The sequence below is a fragment of the Lissotriton vulgaris genome, chromosome 10 (assembly GCF_964263255.1).
Source record: "Lissotriton vulgaris chromosome 10, aLisVul1.2, whole genome shotgun sequence".
NCBI lineage: Eukaryota > Metazoa > Chordata > Amphibia > Caudata > Salamandridae > Lissotriton > Lissotriton vulgaris.
The window spans coordinates 842,015,764-842,043,356 of record NC_141698.1 but is presented as its reverse complement, the minus strand read 5'-3'; the positions used below and the strand labels follow the sequence as shown (position 1 = coordinate 842,043,356).

Genomic DNA, 27,593 nt, shown 5'->3' with positions numbered 1-27,593 from the left:
CTAATGTTCCGGGTAAAGGTTCCCATCCCCCAGGAGATAAGAAACAAGGGGATCTCTTCAGAAAAGCCTGCAGGGACCGGCCCCTGCAAGTGCCTGTGAGCAGGTAGGTCACTTGAAGGGGGACCCCATGTGTTCCTAGAGGGCACAGCCACCCACCGATGGGCAGTCCAAGGTGTTGGCTTGTGTAGCGCTTGAGGAGGAGGGGTGCCAACAGGAGGGTGGTGATCTCGCAGAGATGGCCCTCGTCTCACTAAGGGATAGTGAGATGGTCCCAGGAAACCAGGTGCCTGCTAACACCGAGAAGTACAGCGCCTGAATGACCATCAATGGGAGAAGAGTAAAGGCTCTCAGAGATACTGAAATCAGTGTGACCCCCTGAGTCCGTTGTCAACTGGTCTCTTAGGAGCAAGTAGTCCCCGGGGCATTCCACCAAGTAGTAGCTGTGGACAACTTAGAGCGCCAGTGTATAGTGGTGCAGGTTAGCTTTGAATGGGGAGGGTCTCAGGCCCCTTGAAGGTGGTTGTGAGGCCTACCATGCCCGTAGATTGTCTGCTAGGTAACGACACGGAGCAGTCCTTGTGGAAGGATGTTGAGCTCAAGAGATGCTTGGGTTGCCAGAGTGGGCACACTTAACCACTCGGTCAATGGTAGCCGGTAAGGGCGGTCAGAAGGACTTAGAGCCTGAAACAGTTGCCCAGGTTCCTGCCAAGAGAAAGGGCAGAGGGAGCGGGAGCAGAAAACCCGCCTCTGAGGTTCTCAGGGTCTGGGAGGAGGCTGATCTTGAGCTCATTGATCGGTTGGGAGCTGCCAAGTTCCTCAGCACGTTTGACTTGACGTATGGGTACTAGCAGAATGCCCTAACTGAAGGGGCCAAGAAGAGGTCATACTTTTCAACCCCGGGGGGACACTACCCATTTCGGGTAATGCATTTGAGTTGATGAATGCCCCAGCCACCTTTCAGAGGCTGGTCAGCCAGGTGTTGGCTGGGGTGGAGATTTTCAGTGCCGCCTATCTGGATGATTTTGCAGTGTTCAGTTCCAACTGGGAAGAACACTTGCAGCACCGCTGGAAAGTGTTTAAGGCTCAGCAAAAGGCAGGCCACCCGGTCAAGACCAGTAAGTGCCAGATTGGTCAGGGCTCTGTGGTGTACTTAGGACACCAGGTAGGAAGTGGCCAGATGGTATCCCTACGATTGACACCATTTTAATTTGGGAGCCCCCCAAGACTCAGACAGAGATGAGAGCCTTTTTAAGTCTCACCGTCTGTTATAGAAGATTTGGCAAGGACTATGGCACTATTGTTGCCCCCTTGACAGAGCTGACTTCCAAGAAGCAGCCCAGGAAGGTGATCTGGACTGATGTCTGCCAGAAAGCTTCTGATGCCCAGAAGGCAGTCATGTGCATGGCGTCCATGCTCAAGGCTTCTGACTTCTCTAAGGAATTCGTAGTGTAGACTGACAATTCAGAGCATGGTGTGGGAGCATTGCTCTCACAACTGAACGAAGAGGTCCTAGACCAGTCTGTAGTCTTCCTTAGCAGGAGACTACTCCCCGGGGAACAGAGATGGAGGGACATAGAAAGAGAAGCTTTTGCTGTGGTCTGGGCACTGATTGATGCAAATGAGGTGTGAGAACCAAAAACTGTTGAGTTGGACCATCTCCCGACAGGGAATGGACTTTATGGTGGAACACCGCCATGGCACACAACACGCTAATACTGACGATCTGTCCAGGTTCTTCTGCCTTCATGAAGAGTTCTCCAAGGAGGTTAGATAGTTATCCCTAATTTCAGCTGGAGGGGACATGTGTTAGACATGGCATCTTTTGGTGTGTTTCCCCTGTCTTTTTCCTTTCTGACCTCCAGTGTTTTGCTGGTTTCATGTCTCTGCTCCCTTTCTCACTGCTTTCCAGTGTTAACGTCCAAGTGCTTCTATTGTAAATTGTATTATGGATTGGTGTTTCCATGATTGCCATATTTGATTTACTAGTATGTCCCTAATAAAGTGAAATGGGAGTGCCAGGGCTTGTAAATCAAATACTACTAGTGGGCCTGCAGCACTGATTGTGCCACCCACCGAAGTAGCCCTGTAAAGGTCTGCCACTGCAGTGTCTGGGCACAGTGTTTACTGCCATGTTGACTGGGCAAGTGCACCCACTTGCCAAGCCCTAACCTTCCCTTTCATTAAATATGAGTCATCCCTAAGGTAGGCCCAAGGTCCCCCTACCGGCTGGGAGCAGTGTATGTGAAAGGTAGCACATTTCCTGGTGTGTGTGACATGTCCTGATGGTGAATACAGTGTAATTAGTTTTTCACTTTTGAAAGGCTATCTGTCCCATAGGATAGAATGGGGAATACTTGGTAACCTTTTGCAAGTACATCTTCCCATTGGGACAAGATTGAGGATGGGATTTAGTATGCCTGAACTCAGAACGTAGAAATGCATATTTTAGTAAGAGGATTTTTAAATTCTGTGTTTGAAAAAAACACTTTTAGAAAGTAGATATTTTCTTGCTGAGCCTTACGGTGTGCCTCTGTTGGTTTGTGGATTGACTGTCTGGCTTTATAGTGACAGGAGCTGGGGATGTGCATTCTATTCAGACAGGCACTGGGAGCAGGGGGGTTGAGGTCCTTGTATGAGTCAGGGCTAGGCTGAATAGACCTGAGCTGCATTTAGAGTAGTGGGAGGAGTTTTCCTTGCAGCTGAATGGGCCTGGTCTGCCTTGGACAAAGTTGTCTCCACCTCCTGTTTTAGTGGCAGAGAAAGTCAACGACTTACTACTCTCCACAAAATCTGGATCACCTTTGTACCCGTGTCCTCCATCAATTCTGCACCTGGCTTCTGACCAAATTAGCATACACATTACCCCTCTCCCGAATGAGGTAATTAGCACTGATGTTTACCCTCAGCTATGGAAAAAGGCCTGCATCAGGCTGATTATCAAGAAAGCCACACTGGATCCTGCTGCGGTAAAGATTTACCACCCGATATCTTGTCTCCCTTTACCATCTAAACTTCTAGAAAAGGCCATCAACTTAGAACTTATGAAATACCTAGATGACAGCTTACTTCTTGATTCCTCCCAACATGACTTTAGAGCAAGACATTCCTCTGAATTGGCCTTGATAATGGCGACAGATGAAATTCGCAAAGTGGTGGCGGAGGGGGGCAGAGCTGTCCTCAACCTGCTAGATCTATCGGCAGCATTCAAAACTGTGAATCACATGGTGCTGGTGCAGCGGCTGAAGACAGCAGGTATTAGAGGGACGGCTCTAGCACCCCTGTAATCCTTTTTGGCTTCTAGTAAACAACTGATCCACTGGGAAGGTTTGAAGACTGCAAACCTGTGCCTTCCTTGTGGAGTCCCACAGGGGTCAGCTCAGTCGCCAATGCTTTTTAACATCTATGTTACCCCTCTTGCCAGATTAATTAAACAGCATGGATTAAATCTGGTGTCATACGCTGACGACATTCAGATAGTGGTGTCGGTCTCGCAGAGGGTGGATATTACAGCGGACCAGTTCCGTAGCCAGTCATGGCCTGAATGAACGCAAACTTCCTTAAACTTAATACATATAAGACCGTGGTTATTCAGTTGGGGAAGGGCCCCTCAAACTGGAATCAAATTTGGTGGTCTGCGAAGGCTGGGTGTTGTCCTACTCCGGTGATGAAGGCTAAGAATCTAGACTTCACCTTTGACTGCGAATTAAAGCTCGGAAGCAAGTCAACCAAGTAACCTCTGCTTGCTTTTTCACCTTGAAAGTTCTACGCAAAATCCTTTCATTCATCCCATTCACTCTAGGGAAAACAGTAATTGGAGGCCTAGTACTTTCTAAAATCGCTTATGTGAATGCACTATACCTTAAATTAAAATCCCTACAGAATGCAGTGGCCCGTGTGCTACTCGCTCTTCCCAAATACTATTGCACGTCTACCAGCATCAGACAGCTCCATTGGATTACCATCCCTGAATGAGTAAATTCAAAGCCCTCTGCCTAGTGCTCAAGGCACTATACGGAGGTGGTGCTATTGACATCAAAAGCTATTCTCCTGGTACAATCCTCTGCATAGCCTGAGATACGCCAACACAGGGCTGGTACTCGTGCCCAGAATGAAAAAGGCTAGATGGAGTGGTAAGAGCTTTTCTTATCTAGCCTCAAAGCTTTGGGAGTCCCTCCCCCCACAGCTAAGACTGCAATCCACCAGGACTATCTTCAGGAAACAGGTTAAGACCTGGCTGTTTCCTGAGCGCTCTTGAATAAGTAAACATTCGGAGTAGTATGAACCTATCTTAGCACCAAGACGCCTCGGCAATCGAGTGCTTTATAAATACATCAGTCAGTCAGTCCTGCTGGGAAGCTGGGCCTGAGAGGACCAAACTGGTCTGGACTAAGCACAGACACTCTCTACCAAAGAGAACAAAGAGAAATGCAGTATACATATGTGGGCCCAGACACCAGAACTTTAGAACTCTTTCAGGCCAAGAAGAACAGTTGGAGAGGAGGAAATATCACTTTGCTGAGTGCTTTGCTGTAGTGGCCTACAGTGGCTGTTTCTGTCTTGGGCAGTTGAGAGGACTGGACTGATTTTTCTGCACCTTCTTCATGTGAGCTTCTCCAAGGGCTTGAGGTAGAGCTTGCTCCCTGTTCAAGAAGTCTCAGGAACAGCATAGACTTCAGGTTCTTCTGCCACTAGCACTGGGAACTGTGTGTTTTGTGCTGCAACAGAAGAAAAGCAACCCGACACCATCTACGACGCTGCTGCCGAATCTTTGTCCTGAAGGCAGCGCAGAGGGCACCACTGAAACTCGCACCCCAACCCAGGTCTCCCTGACGACGATGCGGCCATTGAGCCGCTGCTTGCACTGCGACCTGGGGGCACCGCACTTCGCTCCGCCCCACTTTACGATGCCGCCCTGATATCCCCGATGCCAAGACTCCACACTGATATCAACGCCGCTTCTTGCACTGTGGTTCAAGACACCGCTCGTAAGTTAACAGACGGACCGCCCTCATCCTGCACCTCAGCCTTGGCCTTCCGACGCCAGCACCATCAACTGTACTTTGTCAGTCATCAACAAGCGCCACAGAAACAATGGCAACAATGCTTGCACTGTGACCTGCCAGCACCGCGACAAGCACCGCATCAGTTTGCACCGCAGCCCGGGTCTCACCAAAGCCACTGGACGACTGTCACCGAGCTGCTGCCTGCACTGCAACCTGAGGGCACCGCACTCCGCATCGCTGCACTTTGCACTGCAGCCCCTATGCCTTCCGTCAGCGGCACTCCTGACTTCAACGGCGAGGAGTTTGATCTGCAATGGGTGTGACTTTAAGGGCCGACGACTACTGCCTCGACCTTCAGAACCGACACCTGTGGACGCCGGCTTGTGGGGCTCAACAAGAGGTCGCCAACGCCCTGCACTTCTAAAGGAACTGTTTAGCTGTTCTTCCCGATGCCGTAGCTGGTCCGTGATGCCGCAGTCAGCCAGAACTGTTGAATTTGTTGTTCACACGCCGTGATAGCAGTGGCGGATGGTGACATTTGAAAGTGGTGAGGCGTAAAACAATTGTCGTACTTCACTGTGGCGAGTGAGCCTGAACCTCCTACGCGGTGATTCGGGGGGGAGTCAGGAGGGTTCCCCCTGGGATAATTTTGAAAAAAAAGTGAGCAAATGGTGCCCCAAAATAGCCGGCTGACTCTTCACATGCGCTGTATGGAGCAGGTGGAATTTAAGATTAAGATAGCTGGAGAGCAGAGGCCCTGACTCATGCCTAGCTCGCACTCAAAACGCTGACTTCCTGTTACAAAAAGCAATTTGCAAGAGCAGAGCATGAACATTTATTAAACTTTTACCTAAATATCTCCTTTCCACCTCTCTCCTAGTCTGCATCTCTCCCAGACAGTATTTCTCCTTGTACACATGACATCTCTCCCTGCTGCCTCTCTTCCAGTCTTCATCTCTCGCTGTACACATCTCTCCATGTCTGCATCCCTCCCAGTCTGCACCTCTCCCTCTACACCGCTAGTCTCCCTATATGCATCCCTTCCAGTCTGCACCTCTACCTGTATATGTCTCTCCATGTCTGCATCTCTCCCAGTCTGCATCTCTCCCTGTATACATCTCTCCCTGTATACATCTCTCCCTCTATACATCTCTTCCTCTATACATCTCTCCCTGTCTACATCTTTCCATCCCTTAGCAACGAGGAGCAAACGTCCCCCAAAACAAGGGAAGTTTTAAAGACCTGTTAAGCACTCGGGTGCGGCTGCAAATAAATGCTCGCCAGCCGCGAAGTTGTCTCCGCCCGGGCTGACACACACAATGGGGGGGGGGGGCTGAAGCCCCGTGTGCCCAATGGGTGTTGCGCGCCTGATTCTCACATACATTTTCCGCACAGCTTTAAGGGGGTGAGTAACATTGACAGATGAGGAAGGTACTTAAGTATGCATTGATGCTTCAGGACGGCTGGAAAGTGCCATATGCCGAACTTAAAAGCTATCAAATTAAGTACTAGACCACTTCTCCAGCTCAGGACACACATGCAGGACTGGACTGCAAAAACACTCAGGACAAGCAAAACTCTGACAATGTGCCCTTGCACCATTGTCACAGGCAAGCACGCGAGGACTAAGCATGGGCGGAAAATCCGTTTCGCTCGCGGATTTTGCGGATTTTCGGTAAATTCGCAATCCGCGAGATCCGCGAATCTCCTGCAAAATCCGCAAATCCGCGAGCAGCGGATTTTATGGCTTGCTCGCACTGTTCGCGTGAGTTCGCGGCTTGCCAGTACAACTTCGCACCCCGCGAGTAAGTGCTAAATTGCAGAAATACGATCTTAGCAAAACTGAAACTACTTACCAGGTTCAAAAGTTCAGGCTCATCATTAGTAGCCATTTCCTGTAGTGCTTCCTGAGGGGCCCCTCCAGAGTTCAGTTGCCAGTTGCAACTATTATGTGACCCTGCTCTGAACCTCAGAATAGTTACACATATGCCACAAAGGTCCTGAATTACAGCTAAGGGAGACAAGCAGGAGCCAGGCTGCTTGTTAAAATCCATTAATCAGCCCCTAATTCATTATTGTCAGTTGGGGCAGGGCAGGTGTTGTAACTAATTTTGCAACAATGAAAGCACTTAGCAAGTGCAAAAGATCACTAATCAGGAAGCACTAAGGAAGCAGGTGCCAGCTAAAAAAATATTCTGTGACACATTAATCAGCCCCAAATTAATTCAGGTCACTTGAGGCAGGGAAGGTGTGCTTTGCTTTGCCGAAAATAATGTACACTGGACAACCAGAGGGTGTGGTGATGAAACAGAGGGTGGCATGGGTGGGCCAGAGGGTGGCATGAGTAGTCAGAGAGTGGCAGTGGTGACAGAGAGTGGCAGTGATGAAGAAGAGTGTCCCAAACAGGCTGGACACGTAGAAACAACAAGTTCGCAAAACTTGCGACCCGACAGGTAAGTTCGCAAATTGCGAAATTGTAAAAACCCTCGCGAACTGGCAGAAACACGCGCGAACACAAAAAAAAAATCCGCAAATTCGCGGGAATTCGCGGATTTTGCGGATTGCGAGTTCGCAAATCCGCAAAATTCGCGAACGCGAGATTCGCAAAATTCGCCCATGCTTAGCGAGGACTCCTGGGCCCCAAACAATACCAGCACGTGCAACTCCTACCTAATGACACAAGCCCCAGCACAATCTTCGGGTCTATATCATTTCTCCATCAGTTCTGCCTTTAACTTCCGGGAAGCTCCTTGTCGCTCAGCCTCTTGAGCCAGCTCTAGCTTTTGAACCAAAAGCACATTGCACGCTGGTACTTGTTTTTTCTAATTTGCCATTCGATATGATGGCTTTCCAAGCCCTTAAAAAGACAGGATTGAATGAAAACATTCCCTAAACAGACACGGCCACTAGGCAGCCCTGAAAATAATAAAGATAACAATGATAATAATAGCAACAACTTGTTTTCAACAAGAGAATCACCTTCCGTCTCCTCACCCACGCACACAAAGCCCTACACAACCAAGGCCCAGGATACCTCAACAGCCGCCTCAACTTCTACGCTCCCAAACGCCAGCTTCGAAATCCGGCCACGCCGTCGCCGCCGTCCCCCGCATCCGAAGAGCCACCACAGGGGGACGGTCCTACTCCTACCTCGCCGCCAAGTCATGGAACTCCCTCCCCACCCACCTCTGCCTGACCCAGGACCACCTCACCTTCAGGAAGCAACTCAAGACCTGGCTGTTCGAGCAGTAACGGACCCCCCTCCCCCAGCGCCTTGAGACCCTCTGGGTGAGTAGTGCGCTATATAAATGAGTTGATTGATTGATTGATTGGTTTTATGTGTAACTTGCTCACAGTCTTGTGGTTTCAAAGTTCTTAGTTTATGTCAATCGTGCACTAAACCAATAAACTAACATAAGGCACAGTATGCTGGGTAACAAACAGCTGCAATCGGCACCGCGCAAGTGTGAGGAGAAAACTGTCCGGGCGACGATTTGGCTTCTGTTCACGATGACTTTCATCCCTGGTGTTTGAGACGGCGGTGTGGGGGCAGATGAAAGTATGGAAACTCAGATCTCCCCTTTCTTCGGGGACATTGTCGGGAGGGGCCACCCCACATAAGGGACTCCATTCAGACCGCACCCAACGTGTCAACTTTCCGTCTTTCAGGAAGTTCAGTGAAGTCCATTTCTGAAGCACACACAAGGCCTTTTTAACAATTAAGGTCCTGTATAGGCCCCCCCTCCCCTCCAGAATGTGCAACAGCCGGACAAGCACCACTACTACAATCCGCACAGTCAGAATGAGAGCCCTTAGGGGCAGTGGCGTAGCAAGGGTGCCGTGGGCAATTGAGCAAGCAGGGATTACCCCCCACCACCACTACTGTACTTCCCGACAAACTCGGATTGGTTAGCAAAGAGCAGCAGTGTAGTCAGGATTCAGGGGGCCTGATCGGCATCTGGGCACCGGTGCAACTGCACCTGTCACACTCGCACCACTGATGGCTAGGCCGGGGAGGCACGATATCGAACACTGTCAACTCAGAGACTGCCTCCCAGTTTCACAACAATGGCCATCTGTCCCAGAAAAGCAAGAGACGGCACCCCAGATACCAAAGACCAACCCACAACTGGAATTGCCCCGCAATTTCACAAGACAGGTGGGAGCACCCCAGGCAAAGAACACCCGGACAATCTCCACAGTGAAAAAAAATAAACATGTGCCTGCTGTTGGTGTACCTTACTGGATCATGCTTTTTTGGAACAAGCTACACAAATAAACGCACGGGCTGGGGATGGGGGCCGGGGAAAATTAAAATAATGTAATAGAAAAGAATGAAAACTTACCGGTCCACGCCGCCTCTGCACGACTCGACTGTCGAGTGTTGAATAGAGCGCGCGGGACCCAGGAGTAAACAGGAACAGCCTCAGCTGCGATGTCACTGTCTGCAGTGTCAACCTTACCCCTCTACTGATGACGCTGCTCCAGCAGCGCCGCGAGGATTGGTAGAGGGCAGGGATATTCCCTGCCCATTAGGAGACCGAGGGGCTGCGGCATCAAACCCTCAGTCTTCCTAATGTGCAGCTTAGAGTGCGCATGTTCGGGCTGAACATAAAAATGATCAGCCCAAAAAATGAACATGCGCACTGTTGCTGGGAGCGCTGCCTGCTGGTCTGTCACTCAACTCCCTGACCCTGCCTGAATGAGTGCTGCCGCAGCCCCGCCCCCACCCCACCGTCCCTCGTTCGACTACTTCTCAGACGCGCTAATTCCAATCAGGACTGGAGTCTGAGTGGAATTAGTGTCGGAAAAGTAGAACAAAGAAATTTTGGGGCCGTGGCATTAGTAGGGCAATGCCCCAACGCCCCCAATGGACGCACCGCCACTGCGTGATAGTCCCGGACGGAGCTATTGACTTAAAGGAACTCTATTGTTTTGAGTATTGATATTTCTGAGAACCGCATGTTGGTTTTATCATTTTTGGTCTTGTTTGCACAGATAAAGTATTGTTTATGTTTTTTTAAACTGGTGTGATGTCCTTTGTTTAGTGTTTTCACTGTATTACTGTTGGTTATGTGCAAATGCTTCACACACTACCTCGGAGATAAGCCTGACTACTCATGCTAAGCTACCATGGGGGTGAGCAGGGGTTATTTCAGTAGTGTATCCCCCTTATCCTGACTAGAAGGAAGGGTCCCTATTTGGACAAAGGTGCAAACCATTGCCAACTAGCAACCCCCATTTCTAACAAATACTATTTCACAACTCTTAGAGACATTCAAATTTGTATTGAATTGACAAAATCAATTATACTCTACGAGGTTTTCCCCACAAGTTTAGTCATGCAAACATTTCTATCGCAGAATCTACTATCTTGGAAAATGGTTGCTGGTGGATCACATTGTCACTTATTCCTCTTAATGTACTTATTCCCCACTTTTTTCATGTGATACACAGCTCGGCCAGTATACCAGGCATTTTTTCACTCCCTTAACTAGATTGAAAAAAAAGACAATCCACTACTTATTTGCCAGCCATGTGACTACGTTTGTTCTTCAAGTGGTACAAAGTATTAGGTATACACCTAGGCATTGTTCACCGAGGATCATGCCCGTATTCAATTTACCATCAGCAATAATTACACTTAAAGGTTTGCTAAAATGTGCAGAGACCAGTCATGATGTGGAAATCGCTTCGTCTACCTTTTTGGAGGTCAGAGATCATGTGTTGCCAGTTCCACTTTATTTTGTAGATATTGTGACATTATCTGATTTCCCAAATAACTTATTTCCCCTTACTATGAAAGATACACTGACAGAATACTTGTAGAAGGACAGAACACCCCCTTAATGTGTGAAAAACACAGTCAAATCTTTTATATTTCTAAAAGAATGAAAAATGTACCTTCATAACCATGAGAGCACAAATCATCGGAGGTTCCATAAATCTTCCATTTGCTCCAGCCTCCTGCCCCTTTAAATATGAGAATTCTGTCCTGCTTGTTTCCGTAGTTGAAGTACAAATTTTCCCCTTGGATTGAAAAAAGAGTTTCATTTTTGCATTGCCATTTTTGAAGGTTATTCTTGGAGTCACAAGGGAACAAAGCAACTAACGCCATGTCCTTCTTTGATGTCACTCCTAGGCACAGCTTTGACTCCATGTTAATGAGCTGGTTTTCTGAAATCCACCGAAACTGCTGTGATTGGCTCTTTTGATTGCATATGGCAACTGTGACCGAAGTGTTCTCAAAAGACTGTGCACAGCGTTTGTGGTCTTCATTATATATCAGGAATGGACTGGAATCTGCAAAGAAAATCATAAAATCATGAGGTTTTTAAATGGAAATATACATTTTACTATGGGTGAAAATAGAAGTCCCCAGTAAACACCCGCAAGTTGCATAAAGAAAACAGTTTTATATCAGGAATATTGAATATATTGTTGAAAAAAACTGTTGCACATATTTTCATTTGTCCCTTGTAAATTAGGCATCGGTTAATGTTACCATGATATTGCACCATTTAATACGTTTTCGTTGTTGCCTGTGATATTCCTATACATAACATTTGCACCAGCAAATAAAAAAAAATGTTCAACACGTTATTGCCAAAAAAAAACAAAATAGTGGAAGTGTATTCAACAGACATAAGACAGTGCTGTTTTTGATCTCTTTGTTTGAGTGTTTATTTATTCAATCGCTAAGAGATTACAGAGGTACAGGTCATTGTCGCCATTCGGTGCTCTAAATTCCATCTAAAGTTACTAAATTGCAGTGCTCTCAGACTCATGATTAGTTTTCAAGGATACAGTAGACTGTGTTTTTAGGTTTCGCCTACACAGCATTTGCGCTGTGCTTTTGAAATCTATTATTTTTAATATAAACTTAAATGGGGCTTATATCCCGCCCCATCTCTTTCCTGGATTTTCATTGGTTCCTGTGCATGCCACTTAGTTTTCCTCCGTTTATATTGGCTGTACCATATTTTTCTGCTTCTCTTATCTGTTTTGCGTAGCTGAAAAACTGTTAACATACGCTTTGGTGGATCTATTTTTTCATAACGATTTGCTTCTTTTTTTTGTTGTCTTGCAGCAGTTTTATATTGCAACTTATCAGGCGAGATTAAGTGATTTGCCCAGAATCACAGGATATTGCACCCCCGAGACTCGAACTGGGATCCCCAGCAATTGAGCCAACAGCTCTGGCCACTGTCCCACATCTTTTCCACACCATGTTACTTGTCAGGAAGCTATTTTGTTCGTCCTAGACGATGATTGTTAAAAACACAATATTATTCAGAACATAGGCGAAACCGATGCATTAACAATGCTTGTTTAAAGATGGAAGGGCACATGATAGTTTTATTCGGTGCAAAAGAGCAAAGAATCCCAGATGAGGAAGGATCTCTACAATACTGAATGTTCATTGGCAATCTCACAGGCCAGTTGCCCTTTCATTGATTTTATATGGGAACAGAGAAAGAAAATCCTGCAATCCTATCCAATTTTTTATTGGCTGTATTCATATAGCTCGAAAATGTCCCATGCGAGGACCTCACAGCACTTTACCGGGGAGACAAATAATGTGTGCAAAGATGTGCTGGGTAAAGGTACTCATGTAACCCCACCCACAGGACCCGACTCTTGCTCTCCTCCTATGACCTGGCGTTGGAGGTCGCCTCCTCACATTATCTTGGGATCTTTATTACTAATTCTATCTGCATCCTTAATGAACATAACATACCCCCCTTGCTAGAGGCCCTATTTAAGGAACCTTACGGCTGTGGTAGGCATGGGATTTCCTGGCTGGGCCGCATAAATAGCGTGAAAATGAACTATCTACCCTGATTATTGTCCGTGACGCACACTTTGCCGCTATGGATCCGTCCCAACATCCTCCATACTCTTTCAGTTTCAATTTAGAAACTTTATTTGATCTTGCCAATTAAGATCATAAAAGTACATAAAAATTATTTAGACAAAACCAATAAAATTGACAATTCATTCCCATTTCCTCCTCAATCAAGTATCAGAGCAATTATCATTTTCAGTGTCCCTGAGTAGACAGTAACGAATGTATCGGAGCATATGAAATTTTGATTAAATTACAAATTGCTTAAAATATATAAATTCATCATCTAAAACCCAGATCCAGCTGTTTCCTCTTACCCATGCACGCCCACCAGTAGCGTGTCACTGCATAGCAGACTAAAGGGTCGGGTAATAACTTTACATATTATTATGCTACTCAACACTGTCTCAGATTAAACCGTTTTAAAATCGGGACAATGTAATCCTTTGTTCTTTTTTCTAAGAACCACAGAAAACATAAGGTGCAAATCAAACTGGGATGAGTTCAGTCACAAGGGCAATCTGATAGATCAGAGTGTTTAAATCTTTTTGACGGGAAACCTAACATTAATGGGAGGAGGTTCAGACAAAAACGGGTGAAAATAAACTAATGTTGCGGGAGTGGAATGTCAACTAAGTACGAGTAAAAATAACAAAAGAAGGGAGGTCTCCTTAATAGTCCAATTTGGTACAAGGAGGATTGAAATAAAGAACTTAAAAAGTCCTGGTATTCAGTTTTTGAAAGGACCTCTTGTATATCCCCCTCATAACTCAAGAAACCAACCACACAAAAAGATATACAATTTTAAACATACAATAAAAACAATGAATTAAAAAAACAGTGTTTCTTTTAAAAAGTTTGAACAATTTATTACAAATAATTAGAATAAATGTTTGATAACAGCAGTGCAGTGCCATACATTAAAAATATGCCAATACACATGGAGAACATTTAAAATTACAAAGCTCAAAGTTGTCGATGCAGCATTTCGGTTTATTACGATATCACCTTCATCAGGACAAGATTCTATTTAAAGAAAACATACAATTAGACACAAGCATTAATCTTTGGAAACACTTCCTTTTTCATACTCTAAGGCACAAGTCTATACAAGCATATATTTATGTTTTATCACACTGTATTTTCTACATATATATACAATCCTGTTTTTTTTAGTTATGGTGGTTGAGTTACGAGGGGTTATACATTTAGGCTGGAAACAAAGTGACTTGAGTCACTCTAAGGTAGCATATACAGATAAATCATTGTGCATACCTACGATAGTTTGATCTGCCTCTCGTTGGAATTAAAGGTTATTTGTTTTTGATGCCTCATAGAATAAAGGCTCTGTTCTGACAATTACGCCACAGTTTCCTTGCTGAAGGGGAAATAAATTAACGATAGCAACTATTAATTAGGTGGCCGGTTTTTTCAATTTCGGCTTTTTACTTTACTAAGGGGGGCCTAGGTTTTTAACTGGCCCTCTCATTTGATGTTATCTTTAAATTTCGGGTGCTCTGTGGTGAGGATGAGACTGGAGGGGGCCACCCTATTGTTTTGAGATGTATCACTATAGGGAGACACACATATACATTAGGGTCTTTCAGATGGTTCACTATTCAAGCTCTGTCATATCTCTAGATTGTGAGACCTTACTGACCTTATTATATTGCGTGTATCATCGTCAGGTGTTAATCGTTCATAGCCGGAAATCCGCAGTTGTCTGTAACATCAAATTAAAAATCTGATGTTTAAATGTTTAAAGATGTTAAGACCCCTCAGTGATCTACTGATTCTTCAAGACATAGTACTTACCCTGAAGACAGGGATATGAAGCCCTCAGAGCAGCGTGAATGGACTCTTTTTACTTCTACATGTGCTGTATTTTCATTTGCGGTCTCTCATTCAATTGACCTGAAATTAATTATAGTATATATATCTTCATAATTTGTATGACCGCCAGATCTAATTCTCAAGGCTCAATTTACATTGTTGGATATTCCCGCATTAATTGCATACATTATTTCATGATGCACTACATGAGCAATATCAATTTGGCAGCGTGTCGGCTGTCATGAATTAAATTAAATTACGAACGCCATATCTTTTACGGCGTTATACTAACTGGCTATACCGCTCACATTCTGGTGGAGTTTTACACTATCTAGTGTTATAGTTCACATACCCGCTCTGACTTAGGCTAGTGGGTTTTTTCAAAATCGGGAGCGTGGGGAAAGCTTTTACCTTAATCTCTTGAATCGGCCTCCCTGAACCCCTCACGGCTCCCCGTAATCTCGTTCGGAAAGAGAAAAACTTCCTGTCTGGTTGTTGCTTTTTTTAATGAATTTTCGTGGCAATACTTGGGCATATTCTTGCGGAAACACGCCGTCTCTAAGACGTCACTGAAATGTGCAGCATATTCCAGGGACTACAATTGTAGTTTTAATCGCTTACGACTCCTGGGGATATGGGATGTCGAAAACACAACAAAACTTTATTTGGGTAAAAATGTGGACAATTATCGCTGTATCGCCGTATTTTGTTTGACATACCCTCTTCATTTGGGACAGCACTTAGTATATATATGTGTTGTATGATTTCCTTCTTTGTTGCGCTAAAACACCATTAGTATCCCGCCTACATGCGCATTAAGCAACCATTATACATCTATCGCTGCTTTACATCTGATGATCAAGGCGCTCACGAATCCCATTTGTTTATGCCATATATAGTATACTTAGGGATTTTGTGTCTACACTAGGGTTCTATTTTGTTCAGTATTATTTATAGCATATATAGTATACTTAGGGATTATGTGTCTACGCTAGGGTTCTATTTTGTTCAGTATATTAATAGTTAATATTAAACTAATACTTGCGACCCTAATGTATATTCTTGACTTATCTCTTCCATGGGACGTATATCTGGTTTAAGGCTTTTTTAGGAGGATTTGACATCCTCCATCGTCTTATAGGATGCTTTCCCAATCTTCTTTGGTATTAAATCCTTCTCTCACTGAGTTGAATCTAGACATAAAGAATTGCTCACGCTTTTTCCGTTTGGTGTCAGTGTTGCCCCCTCTATTATTGAGAGTGGTAAGTTCTAGACCACACCATCTTAAATCTTCAATACTGTGTCCTGCTATTTTCCAATGATCTGTCAGGGGGGCACCTTTTTTGTTACAGCGGATGGCAGATTTATGCTCATTAATTCTCAACCTGCTTTCACGGGTCGTTTCTCCAATGTATATATAGTCACAGGGACATTTAATTAGATAATTAAATAGATTTTTTGATCTATAATTAATAAAAGATTTTACTCTGTGCTTTGTTTTGTTATGTTCCACACAGTCACCTTTAATTATATTTGTACAATTTGAGCAATTACTGCAGGGAAACGTCCCTACAGGAAGTGGTTTTCTTGTCAATGCTCAATTGGGTCATCTTATTATCCTCCCTGTAAGTATGGACTAGGCTATTTCTGATGGTGCGATTACGTCTGAAAGCAAACATGGGTTTAGGAACCTTTTCTTTGTTCTTTTTGGTCACCAGATTCCAATTACGATTTATTATGTTTTTTACTTTGTTGCTTATTCCACTGTAGTTGCTTACAAATACTAACTGTTTATTGGTTTAGGTTTCTTTAATTTTATCTTGGAAAAGATTCTCTCTATTGAAATACTTCGCTCTTTTGAATGCCTGTTTCACCATGCGTTTTGGATAGCCTCTATTCAGGAATTTCGTAGTTAAAACCTCTGCATGTTTTAAAAAATCGCTATTCTGAGAATAGTTACGTTTCAGTCTTAAAAACTGTCCAAAGGGAATATAATTTTTTTGGCAGGGTGGGTGATGACTCTTATAATGGAGCATCGTATTTCTATCCGTTTCTTTTGTAAACAATTCTACCCGTAGGTTGCCTTCGTCGTGTTTTATTATTATGTCTAAGAATTTGCATTGGTATTGATCATGGTGAACCGTGAATTTGAGGTTATTGTCACCTAGATTTAACCAGGAGATAAATTCTTCTAAGTTTCTGATGGTCCGGTCCAAATAAAAAAAACGTCATCTATATACCGGGACCAAACTGAAATATTTTCAAAAAAGAGGGCAAAAGAATTAAATATGTGTGTCTCTTCAAATTGAGCTATGTAAAGGCATGCCAGACTAGGAGCACAGGTGGCTCCCATGCTGGTACCTTTAATTTGTTAAAAAAATTCTTTATTGAATATAAAAATGTTGTTTTTCAAAACAGTGGTTACACAGTCAATAATAAATGATTCGTGAGGGGTGGGGCCATTATCACTTTGTCACAGTAGAGTATTAACCATATCTATGGTACTGTCTTGAGGTATGTTTGTGTATAACGCCTCGATATCAAGTGTTACAAGGTATTATGTTTCTGGATTGAAGGGTAAATTCCCTACTTTTTTAATAATGGCGGCTGTATCTTTAATATACGCTTTCTGCTTGGTTACATATGGTTGCAGAAAGATGTCAGCGTATTTACTCAGAGGCTCTGTTAGTGATCCTATGCTCAACACTATAGGCCTCATAGGGGGGTCTATAGGATTTTTGTGGGCTTTTGGTAGTCCATACAATGCTGAAACTGTGGGGTTAATATTTAGTAAAAATCTATATTCCTCATCACAAATGATATCACCTTCTTTTGCGAAGTCTAACATTCTTTTAATCTTGCTCTGAATTTCAGACCAATCCTTCCTACTTGATTTTTGGTAATGTTCTTTATTCTCCAGAAGTGAGATCATTTTATCATTGTATTGTGTGGTCGACATCACTACTATGCTACCGCCTTTGTCTGCCGGTTTAATCGTTAACATCTGGCAGTTTTCTAATTTAGTGAGGGCCTCTTTTTCCTCTTTATTCAAATTAAAATCAATCCAGTTTTTTTGATCAAGTAAATCTGAGACACTTTTAGTTACAACTGTTTAAAAAGCCTCAATCTCTTTATTGACTTGTCCAATATGGGGAGTCCAGGTAGATTTAGGCTTAAGGCCAGATTTATTGAGAGAGGGGGCCCTATCTTTGTCCTCAAAAAATGACTGAAGTCTAACCTTTCTAAAGAAAGTTTGAAGGTCCCTTTCAAGGCTAAATCTATCAACTGGTGATGCAATCGCATATCCTAACCCTTTCTCAAGAAGTTTAATTTCTATAGCGGACAGTTCTGTGTCAGATAGATTGATCACAGGAGCTTTATTTAAATGTCCCAGGTTTTCTGACTCCTGGTGTAGGGTCTCTGTTGGTACTGAGGTTGAGGCGGATATTTGCCTCTCCCTCTGCCTCGCCCTCTCTGTTGGACAAAGTTGAGTCGCTGTTCTAAAAAAGAAAGAGAGTCCCTATTCGGGCCTTTTGTAGTTTCCTTATCTTTGCTGTTGTTTCTATTGTCGCTCTGTGTTTCTGGTTCACTGTCAGAGCTAGTGTACGAAGTGTCAAAGAATCTGACCTTCTTCTTCTGGAAATTATGACCCTGGTGTTGTTGCCAGGGTTTGCGATATTAGGGCATTTCTCTGGGGCGTTCATAATAGTCTTTTTGTAAGTATGGATAGATGAGTACAGGATTATATTTGGTGACATCTTTTCTTAGTTTATTGCTTTTCTTGTTAAATAGATAATCTCTGTAGTCATCGACGTCTTTCTGGATATCCTCCAGTTTCTGAATGGCATCCTCAAGTGCCGTATTTTCAGTTTGTTTCTTTTCTACATCTTTCAGCTCTTGTCTTTCTATGATTAGTATATCTGACGCTGTCTCTATTATTAAAAGCATCCAGTCACGGCTGCATTGATTGGCAATGAGGGTCCATTTTTCTATAAATTCATGGTTCCCAATGAATATTCCCGGTTCATTCGTAACCTGAAGTCCTTTAGGGATTATCCCATTTTTGCAATAATCAATTAGAAAGTCAGAATGTAATTCTGTTCTTATTATCTTTTTCTTGGTGTTCCATAAGTTACGCCACTAAGTACGAGTAACCACCGTCTATCAGGGGAGGGACCAATTGCTAAGCTAGAACTCTGCTCTAAAATATTGGGCCTTCTTAATAAAAATATCCACCAATTTTCCCACTGGATATTCTTTTACATAATAAAGGATCTTTAAGCAGTTCTTTTTGGCCCATATTTGTCAATTCCCGCTCTACATAAGTCAGCCATTTAATTTTAACACAATCTCCAATTTTAGGCAATCAGTAATAATATATGTGTTAGGGTCAAAGTGTCCTTATTCCAGATAGAGCACCAGAGGAGAATAGGTGCCAACTTAATTGAGTCAGTAATATTGGGTAAATTCAACTCAATGTGTACAATATCATTTGAATAAGATTGGGGTAGGGACACCAAAGACTTACAAAACTTATTTTCAATAGCTTTAATGGCTTAGACCCTAGTTTCTTTGAGAAAGCCTTGATCGCAGTTGGACTTCTTTCAAGACCCAGTGCTCTACCCTCCACTAATTGTTGCCACGTCTGATTTTTGTCAAGAAGGACCCCCAAGTAAGGAAATTAGTCCACTATCCCGATTTTCCCAGAGTCCATGTAAAAGCTGGGTATTTTATCATGTCTTCCTGTCCCTGCTGCAATTAAAAAGGACTTTGATTGATTAACTTGGATGTCCAGTGAAACCATGCCAGACGTATAGGCCAAGATGAGAGTCTGAAGGCCTAACCCATTTCGGCAATAAGTACAGCGTCATCTCCATAAGCCAAAATAGGCACTGGAAGGGAGTCACCATAGGAACATCCAGAGTTGTATTCACAAGCGCCTTTTCCACTCCGTTTGTAGATAATGAGAAAAGGAAAGGAGCCAGGATGCAACCCTGTCTCACCCCCCTTTGGATCTTAAAAGGGCGGGTACATTCCTCATTTTGCCCATAATGCACTGAGGCAGTAGCGTCTGAATATAGCTGACGAATGAAATTAATGACTACTGGATCACAGCCCATCTCATTCATTATGTGCCAGAGCCTAGAGTGGGAAACACAATCAAACGCTTGCGAAAGATCCATAAAGGCAAGGTAAAGTTTCCCACCCTTATCTCTAGTGTATTTATCCACAATCAAGGAGAGGTTCAGACATTGGTCAACTGTCCCTTTTCCTTGCTGGAACCCGCACTGGGAGTGCATATCAATCATTCAATCAGAACAATTTGTATAGCGCGCTACTCCCCCGGAAGGGTCTCAAGGCGCTGGTGAGGGGGGGGGGGTTCCGTTACTGCTCGAAAAGCCAGGTTTTGAGTTGCTTCCTGAAGGAGAGATGGTCCTGGGTCAGGCGCAGGTGGATGGGGAGGGAGTTCCATGTCTTGGCAGCCAGATAGGAGAAGGATCTTCCTCCGGCGGTGGTTCTGCGGATGCGTGGTACGGTGGCGAGGGCGAGGCTGGTCGATCGCAGCTGGCGGGTGGGCGTGTAGAAAGTGAGGCGGTTGTTGAGGTACTTGGGGCCAAGGTCGTGGAGAGCTTTGTGTGCGTGGGTAAGGAGTCTGAACGTGATCCTCTTGCTGACGGGGAGCCAGTGCATGTCTCTCAGGTGGGCGGAGATGTGGCGAGGGATGTCCAGGACGAGTCGTGCGGAGGCGTTCTGTATGCGTTGAAGTCTTTTCTGTAGTTTGGCGGTGGTTCCCGCATAGAGGGTGTTCCTGTAGTCCATTCGGCTGGTGACGAGTGCCTGGGTGACCGTCTTCCTGGTTTCGGTGGGGATTCAGCGGAAGATCTTTCGAAGCATGCGCAGGGTGTTGAAACAGGATGACGATACGGCGTTGACTTGTCTGGTCATTGAGAGGGCGGAGTCCAGTATGAAGCCCAGGTTTTGTGCGTGGTCCGTTGGCTTTGGTGTGGTGCCCAGGGCGGGGGGCCACCAGGAGTCGTCCCAGGCGGAGGGGGATGATCTCAGGATGAGGACTTCCACCTTGTCTGAGTTCAGCTTCAGGCGGCTGTTCTTCATCCATTTTGCGATGTCCTTCATTCCCTCGCGTAGGCTGGCTCTGGCGTTGGCCGGGTCATTGGTGAGGGAGAGGATCAGCTGGGTGTCGTCGGCATATGAGATGATGTTAAGGTTGTGTTGGCGTGCGATGGTTGCGAGGAGCTCATGTAGACGTTGAAGAGGGTGGGGCTGAGCGAGGAACCTTGAGGTACGCCACAGATGACTTCGGTGGCCGCGGATCGGAACGGGGGGAGGCGCACTTTCTGGGTTCTTCTGGCGAGGAACGAGGTGATCCACTCCAGTGCATTCCCTTGGATTCTGATGTTCCTGTGGCGCTGTATTAGAGTGCGGTGGCAGACTGTGTCAAATGCTGCAGAGAGGTCCAGGAGGCTGAGGGCAGCTGGTTCCCGTTGTAAAGCAGGGATCTGATGTCGTCAGTGGCTGCGATGAGGGCGGTTTCGGTGCTGTGGTTGGCTCGGAAACCGGACTGTGAGGGGTCGAGGGATCCGTTGGTCTTGAGGAAGGCGGCGAGCTGTATGTTGACGGTCTTCTCGATGACTTTGGCAGGAAAAGGGAGGAGCGGGATGAAGAGGAAGTTCTTGAGGTCGGTGGGGTCTGCTGTCGGTTTCTTCAGGAGGGCGCTGAGCTCGGCATGCTTCCAACTCTCCGGGAAGGTGGCGGTGTTGAAGGAGATGTTGATGATGTTCCGGAGTTGGGGTGCGATGATGGAGCCGGCCTTGTTGAAGACATGGTGGGGGCAGGGGTCGGTAGGGGATCCGGAGTGGATGGTGTTTATCGTGTGGGTGGTGTCTTCGGTGCTGACCAGGGTCCAGTTGCAGAGGGTGGTGGTGGGGGGCGTTGTTTCGGTGATTGGGTGCATGGTTGGTGCGTCGAAGCACTTGTGTATGTCGGCGATCTCGCGGTGGAAGAAGAATGTTCTTCTCCTTTACCCATAGCTCCAACCTAGATAAGAGGAGTCGACCCATTAATTTTGCAGTTGTGTCTAAAAGAGAGATTGGCCTATAACTCTTAGGGCTCCCCCTATCACCCTTCTTATATATAGGAACAATTATACTAGATTTCAAAGAGACTGGTGGAACTCTCCGGGCTATATTATTAAAAGACTTTAGTTAGTAAGGGTACCCAAAGATTTAGGTTGTCCTTAAAGAAATCTATCGGGACCCAAAGATCTAGGTTGTCCTGAAAGAAATCTATTGGGACCCCATCTGGTCCAGGTGCTTTTCTTCGAGAACAGGCTCCCAGCCCTTCCCTTACCTCTACAAGCTAGAATGATAGCCTTTCTTGATTGGTAGAATATATGAAGGGAGCAGATGTAGCAGCATGAGCATTGGGACCGAAAATACTCTGAAGGTGAGCCACCCACTCTTCTTCGCCCACATTAATGTCCAGAGAGGGCTTAACCTTAGGCTTGAAATTAGGTGACTTATTTAGATCCCAAAACTCTCTACTATTTCCTTTCATGAAGGCCTGCTCCAACTTAGCCCATATTTCCTCCCTCAGTGATCTTTCCCTTTCCTTTCTCTCTTCTTTGTACACCTTCCGTGCTAAAGAGATTTGATCCCTATTTCTAGGTTGGTTGTTTAGTGCTTATAAAGAACCATCCCTGCTTGGGTGCATGGAGTATCAAACTAGCCTTTCGTTTTCCTTGACTTAGATTCCTTCTGGCGGGTAAGTGCCCCTTTTATATGATTTAAAAGGTCTTCAAAGGAAGAAATTAAATCTACTGGAGCTAAATATTGATCTAAACAGTTAATGATACTTTGTTGGGATTTGTGTATCACCAATTTGTGTGGGGTTTTTTGGGTCCATTTTAACTGGTAACTGTTTATTCTGGCTACTATGGTAGGATTACATTAAGTGCTGCTTTTTCTCATTCCCAGGAGGTAAGAGAACTCCACAAGTTAATCTTGGATGATCACTTAGGGGTTAAACCAGAAAACCAAATCTGTAACCCTACCAATAAGGGAATTAGAGATCATTATGTAATCAATGGTTAACTCGAAATGTTCGTGAGAGAAAGTTTTCTGTGGAGTGATCACCAATTAAAGTCATGTCTCTGGTGAAGAGGAACCTATTTAAGGTACAACCATAACTATTATGCAGAAAATGATACGTCGGATAACCCAGCAGATCTACTAGGCCACATATTCGGTATTGGGTAAACTTGCAGGGGGGAGGTTAAAATCACCCATGCAGATGATACATGGTGATTTATTTTTCCCTAACTCATTACAAATCTTATTAACTGCCCTATTCACTTCCTCAGCTATTAAATACATATTTGGATCAAAGTTGTTGTAGGAGTTGAGTAGGAGCGAAGTCCCTTCCTGTCTTAGGGGCACATGTATGAATGTACAATTTTGCGAGTCATTAATAGACATTTTTTGTGAATCGCTATTAAGGGCTAGCAAACTGCTACATAGGTAGGAATCTGGCAATCTTTAGCGATTCCTGCGCATTCCTTATTTGCAACTCGCAAATTGCGAGTTGCAAATAAGGAATGGCTTTCCATTAATTTTTATAGACCAAGAGGCCAATAGGTACTCGCAAATTGCGCACACATTCAAAGTTGCAAGAGTTCCTAAAGGACACCCTGTTGCACCCCTGAAATGTGCAGGTGTGCACATGTGGTGCACATAAATGCCCTAAGGGCATGTATGTGTGCCACTTGGCACTTTGAAAAATGCATAAAATTACATTTTTCAAGGAAATCGCAATTTACCACCAACCTGCAGTAGGTGGTAATTTGCCATTCCTTACTGCAAAATCGCAATTTGCGATGTTTCCCAGGTTAGCATTTAGGGAATTGCAAATTGTGATTCTCTAAATGCTTGCGCAGAATAGGGAATCACAAATGTTGTGATTCTTCATTCTGCGAGTGGGTTTCTACTTACCTGCATTGCACACAGCTAAATTGCGATCGCAAACGCTGAAATTCTGCGAGGAGTGTTTCCGGGCAATTGAGGAATCCAGGGAGAGGCATCTCTCAGTTATAGCGATCTCATGAGCCAAGACCGACTCTACCCTTGTTAGAAACGCATCTAGTGTTCCCACCATGCTCCCCCCTATCTGTTTGGCTCGAGCCTTCCTTTTAGCTATTGATCATGAATATGAGGGGTATATGTGGAAAAATAGAAGACACACAATCTAGCCAGACTACAATAAAGTACCTTAATGGGATTGGTTAGGAAGTCCCAGCGCACAGATGTCAGAGAGTGGGCCCGGTCCAGTCTCCTCCGGGCTCTGGCTGGTGTGGACGGGCCCGCCCTTGGCCCGGATGCGCCCACGAGTGTGTCCCACACCGCGGGACTCCAGGCGCGCTTTTATGCGCATTGACAGCATTGCCAGGGCTGAGGCTGCTGGGACTCTGAGTCCCTCCCGATTCACGGTGCTCCCAGCTGTAGAAGAACAGTCAGGAGCAGTAGAGAAGCAGCTATCCTCCATGCTCAAAAACAGGTACTACAATTTGTGTGGCACAATTCGATGCCCAGAATACTCAGAGCTACACTTTATAAGAGAACAACTGACGGGGTTTCTAGGGTTCCCTAACATAGGATACTACATTCACGCTTCCCAATTGCAATCTGCTCTTGACTGACTTTCCTCAATAATAAACACTGTGTGCTCTTCAAACAGACATGCTTCACCATCCCCTTACTCCACATCGTGTGCATGTGGACCCGTGACCACTCCCCACCCCCACAGACACCATTGTATGCTACTGCTACTCTCCTGAGACACTGGGATACAATCAACTACTTACAAATGGGCAAATATAACCCTTTTCCCTTTTTCTACAAAGCTCAGAGTTCCTGCTGGGAATGATGGATACCCATTTTGCAGACTGGAGGAGGGAGTGCCACCACTCTTGGGGGTCCTTATTTAGGATGGTTTCACACTGCATAGGCACACTCGTAGGTAGCTCTTTCACCTGAATGCAGCAGACGAGTTTCACCTCAATCAACTCCTGCACCGGGCGAAAACACAAACGGTGAAAGATAATGGTAGTAAAGCTAATACACTTCTTAAACAGCTGTTTACCAAGGGTTCTTCCAGGAAAGGCACCACCCCCCTTTACGAGGCCTTATGTAGCCTTTCCAACCCTGGTACAGATGTGAACAAGACTTAGGAATCACACTCACAGATGACACCTGATAGAGGTTCCTGTCGTATGTGGCCAAGGCTTCCATCTGCCTACAGCACAAGGCATTTCCTACAAAATCCTCACCATAGTTTAGTCCGACTGCGATGGAGGGCAGGCCAGCAGCAGGACCCACAGAGAGCCTGTTTTAATATACCTTGGATGAAGCAAAGCATCAAAGTTGAGGGCTCTATGCATCAATTCTTTCCATGCAGTGAGGTCACTGCATTGTTGTTGAGCTTCCCTGAAGTGAAGGCAATAGGTCATCATCGAGCTGCGCAGAGCATCAGCGACAGGCTGCGCAGGCTGCAGAACCGCTGTCATTGAATAGCGTCTGCACCGGCATCAAAGGGAAATGCGTCAGTTCTGATCGGCGCAGTGGTGACGATGCATCGGTTTTAGATGAAAGCAGCTGTAGAACCCAATTCTGAGGGTACCTCAGGCAGGGGCAGGACTCACAGACAGCAGAGTCCAACAGCACCAGCAGAATTGCAGGAGGTCTTTTGTGTCCTTGAGACTTTGGAACACATGAGGCAAGCCAGCAAGCCCTTAGAGTTCACTTTGGAGGGAAGGCAGAGTCCAGCTCTCCTGCCAGAAGAGTCATGGAGCAACAGGAAGCAGGGCAACCAACAGAAAAGCAGTCCTTCCAGAAAAGCATTTCAGGTGACTTCTTTAAGTAGCACAGCAGTCCTTCTTGCAGAGGTTCTTTTCAAGATCTAGAAGTGTCTGATTTTAGGGGGTCTGAGATCCAGTACTTATACCCAAAAGTGCCTTTGATGTAGGGGTGACTTCAAAGGAGCTCTCTGTAGTGTACAAGGATCCCTTTCAACCCAGTATGTCTGACAGGCTATCTGTGTGTAAATCAGTGCTTTGTGTGTGCCTGCGGTGGAATGAGAATAACAACCCGCTAATCCAATCGCTATCCAGACTCCTCTGTGACAACAATTTAATCCAGTACTGCACGGAGGAGACGCACTACAAAGGAGCCAACTTGGATGCTATCATCGCTCAAAGAAACACAATCATAATCAATCACATACTCCCCGTCGACTGGTCAGACCACCACATGATCTTATTTCATATCAACCAACTAACTCTCTTACAAACGCCTATGCAAGACCCCCCAAATGGTTGAGAAACTTCTCTCAAATTCCCATGGGAGTCCTTGAAGAACGGATAAGTTTGCTTCTTTCCGACACCAATGACCATCTCTCCACAAATGAACTCACTGAGTTTTACAACACAAAACTAGTGTCCATGCTCCCCTCAAGCTGAAAAAGAGCTGAGCCATTCCATCCAGATCATGGTTCAACTCCGACCTCAATTTGAAAGGAAAAAACTATGAGCCAAAGAAAGAAAGTGGAGAAATAACCCTACCTCCATCCTCCGCGATCAACTCAAATCAGCCCGTAGGAAGTACAACAATCACATCAAAAACAAGAAATCCAGCCTTTTCCGTTACAAGCTGGACAGTGCCAAAAACAGACCCAAGAAGCTCTATAGCACCATCAGACAACAAACCTCCAAGCCTGTGTCCTCCTCTATACAGGCGTCCAAAGAACTATGCGATAACTTCGCCAACTTTTTTAATGATAAGATCACTAAAATTGAACTCTCACTGGATGTCAACAACACGCACTCCACGAAGAGCACCGCGGCTGGGTCGCTTGATCTTTTGCCTGGTACCTCTTCCTATTCCTGGCTACATTTCCACCCCATTCAAGAGATAGTCACGCTGATCTCCACCTTCAAACCCTCAGCTCATGTCCTAGATCCCATACCTCCCCATCTGATCAAAAAACGGAAGCGCACCTTAGCTCCGATCTGGAGCACGATCATAAGTAGCTCCCTGAAAAACTGATTCGTTCTAGACTGCCTTAACATGGGATAAGTCACACCCTGTTGAAAAAACCTGGCCTAGACGTTACGGATCTAAACAACTTTAGACCTGTGTCAAACCTCCCCCTTCTTTCAAAAACCCTAGAAAGGGGCGTATTACATCAACTAATCCAACAACTGGACAACATAAACCTCCTGGACCCCCATCAGTCTGGCTTCAGAAAAGGATGTAGCACAGAAACCGGGACCCTCAAAATCATCCACGATATCCACGGATCACTAGACTCTGACCAATGCTGCTTCCTCATTCTCCTTGACCTCTCAGCAGCATTTGAAATGGTAGATCACAAACTCCTCATAAGGGCTCTCCAAGAAAGAGCTGGTCTTGGTGAGGTAGTCCTCAAATGGTTCTCCTCCTTTCTACAAAATCACACAAAAAAAATTAAAATAAAAAACTTCACTTCTGACCTCCAACAAGTCAACAAGGGCGTCCCTCAAGGCTCTGTGCTATCACTGCAACTCTTTGACATCTACATGGAACCTCTCTCCAAACTACTCAGAACAGCCAACATCCGCTTCCATCTCTACAATGATGCTACTCAGATTTATTTGGAAACTACCTCTCTCAAAGACATTCCAAGACTCAATGATTTACTGAGAGATGTCCAACACTGGTTGACATGCAACCACCTTAAACTAAATCCTGACAAGACTGAGACACTCCTCATCTCGAATAAGGAAGATAACCCCCAAATTGCCAAATGGTTACAGGCCATTGATGCGCTCAACGGGAATCTCACTCTAGCAGACTCTG

At 45.1% G+C, this 27,593-nt stretch overlaps 1 protein-coding gene across 1 annotated transcript in view; it reads right to left on the bottom strand.

The window, feature by feature from the left end:
- LOC147688873 (macrophage mannose receptor 1-like) overlaps positions 1–27,593 on the bottom strand; it is a 731,375-nt gene that overhangs the window by 646,113 nt on the left and 57,669 nt on the right. Inside the window, exon 2 of the mRNA XM_086941773.1 lies at positions 10,908–11,306. Within this exon, the coding sequence (XP_086797899.1) occupies positions 10,908–11,306 (399 nt within the window). The remainder of the gene's footprint in view (positions 1–10,907; positions 11,307–27,593) is intronic.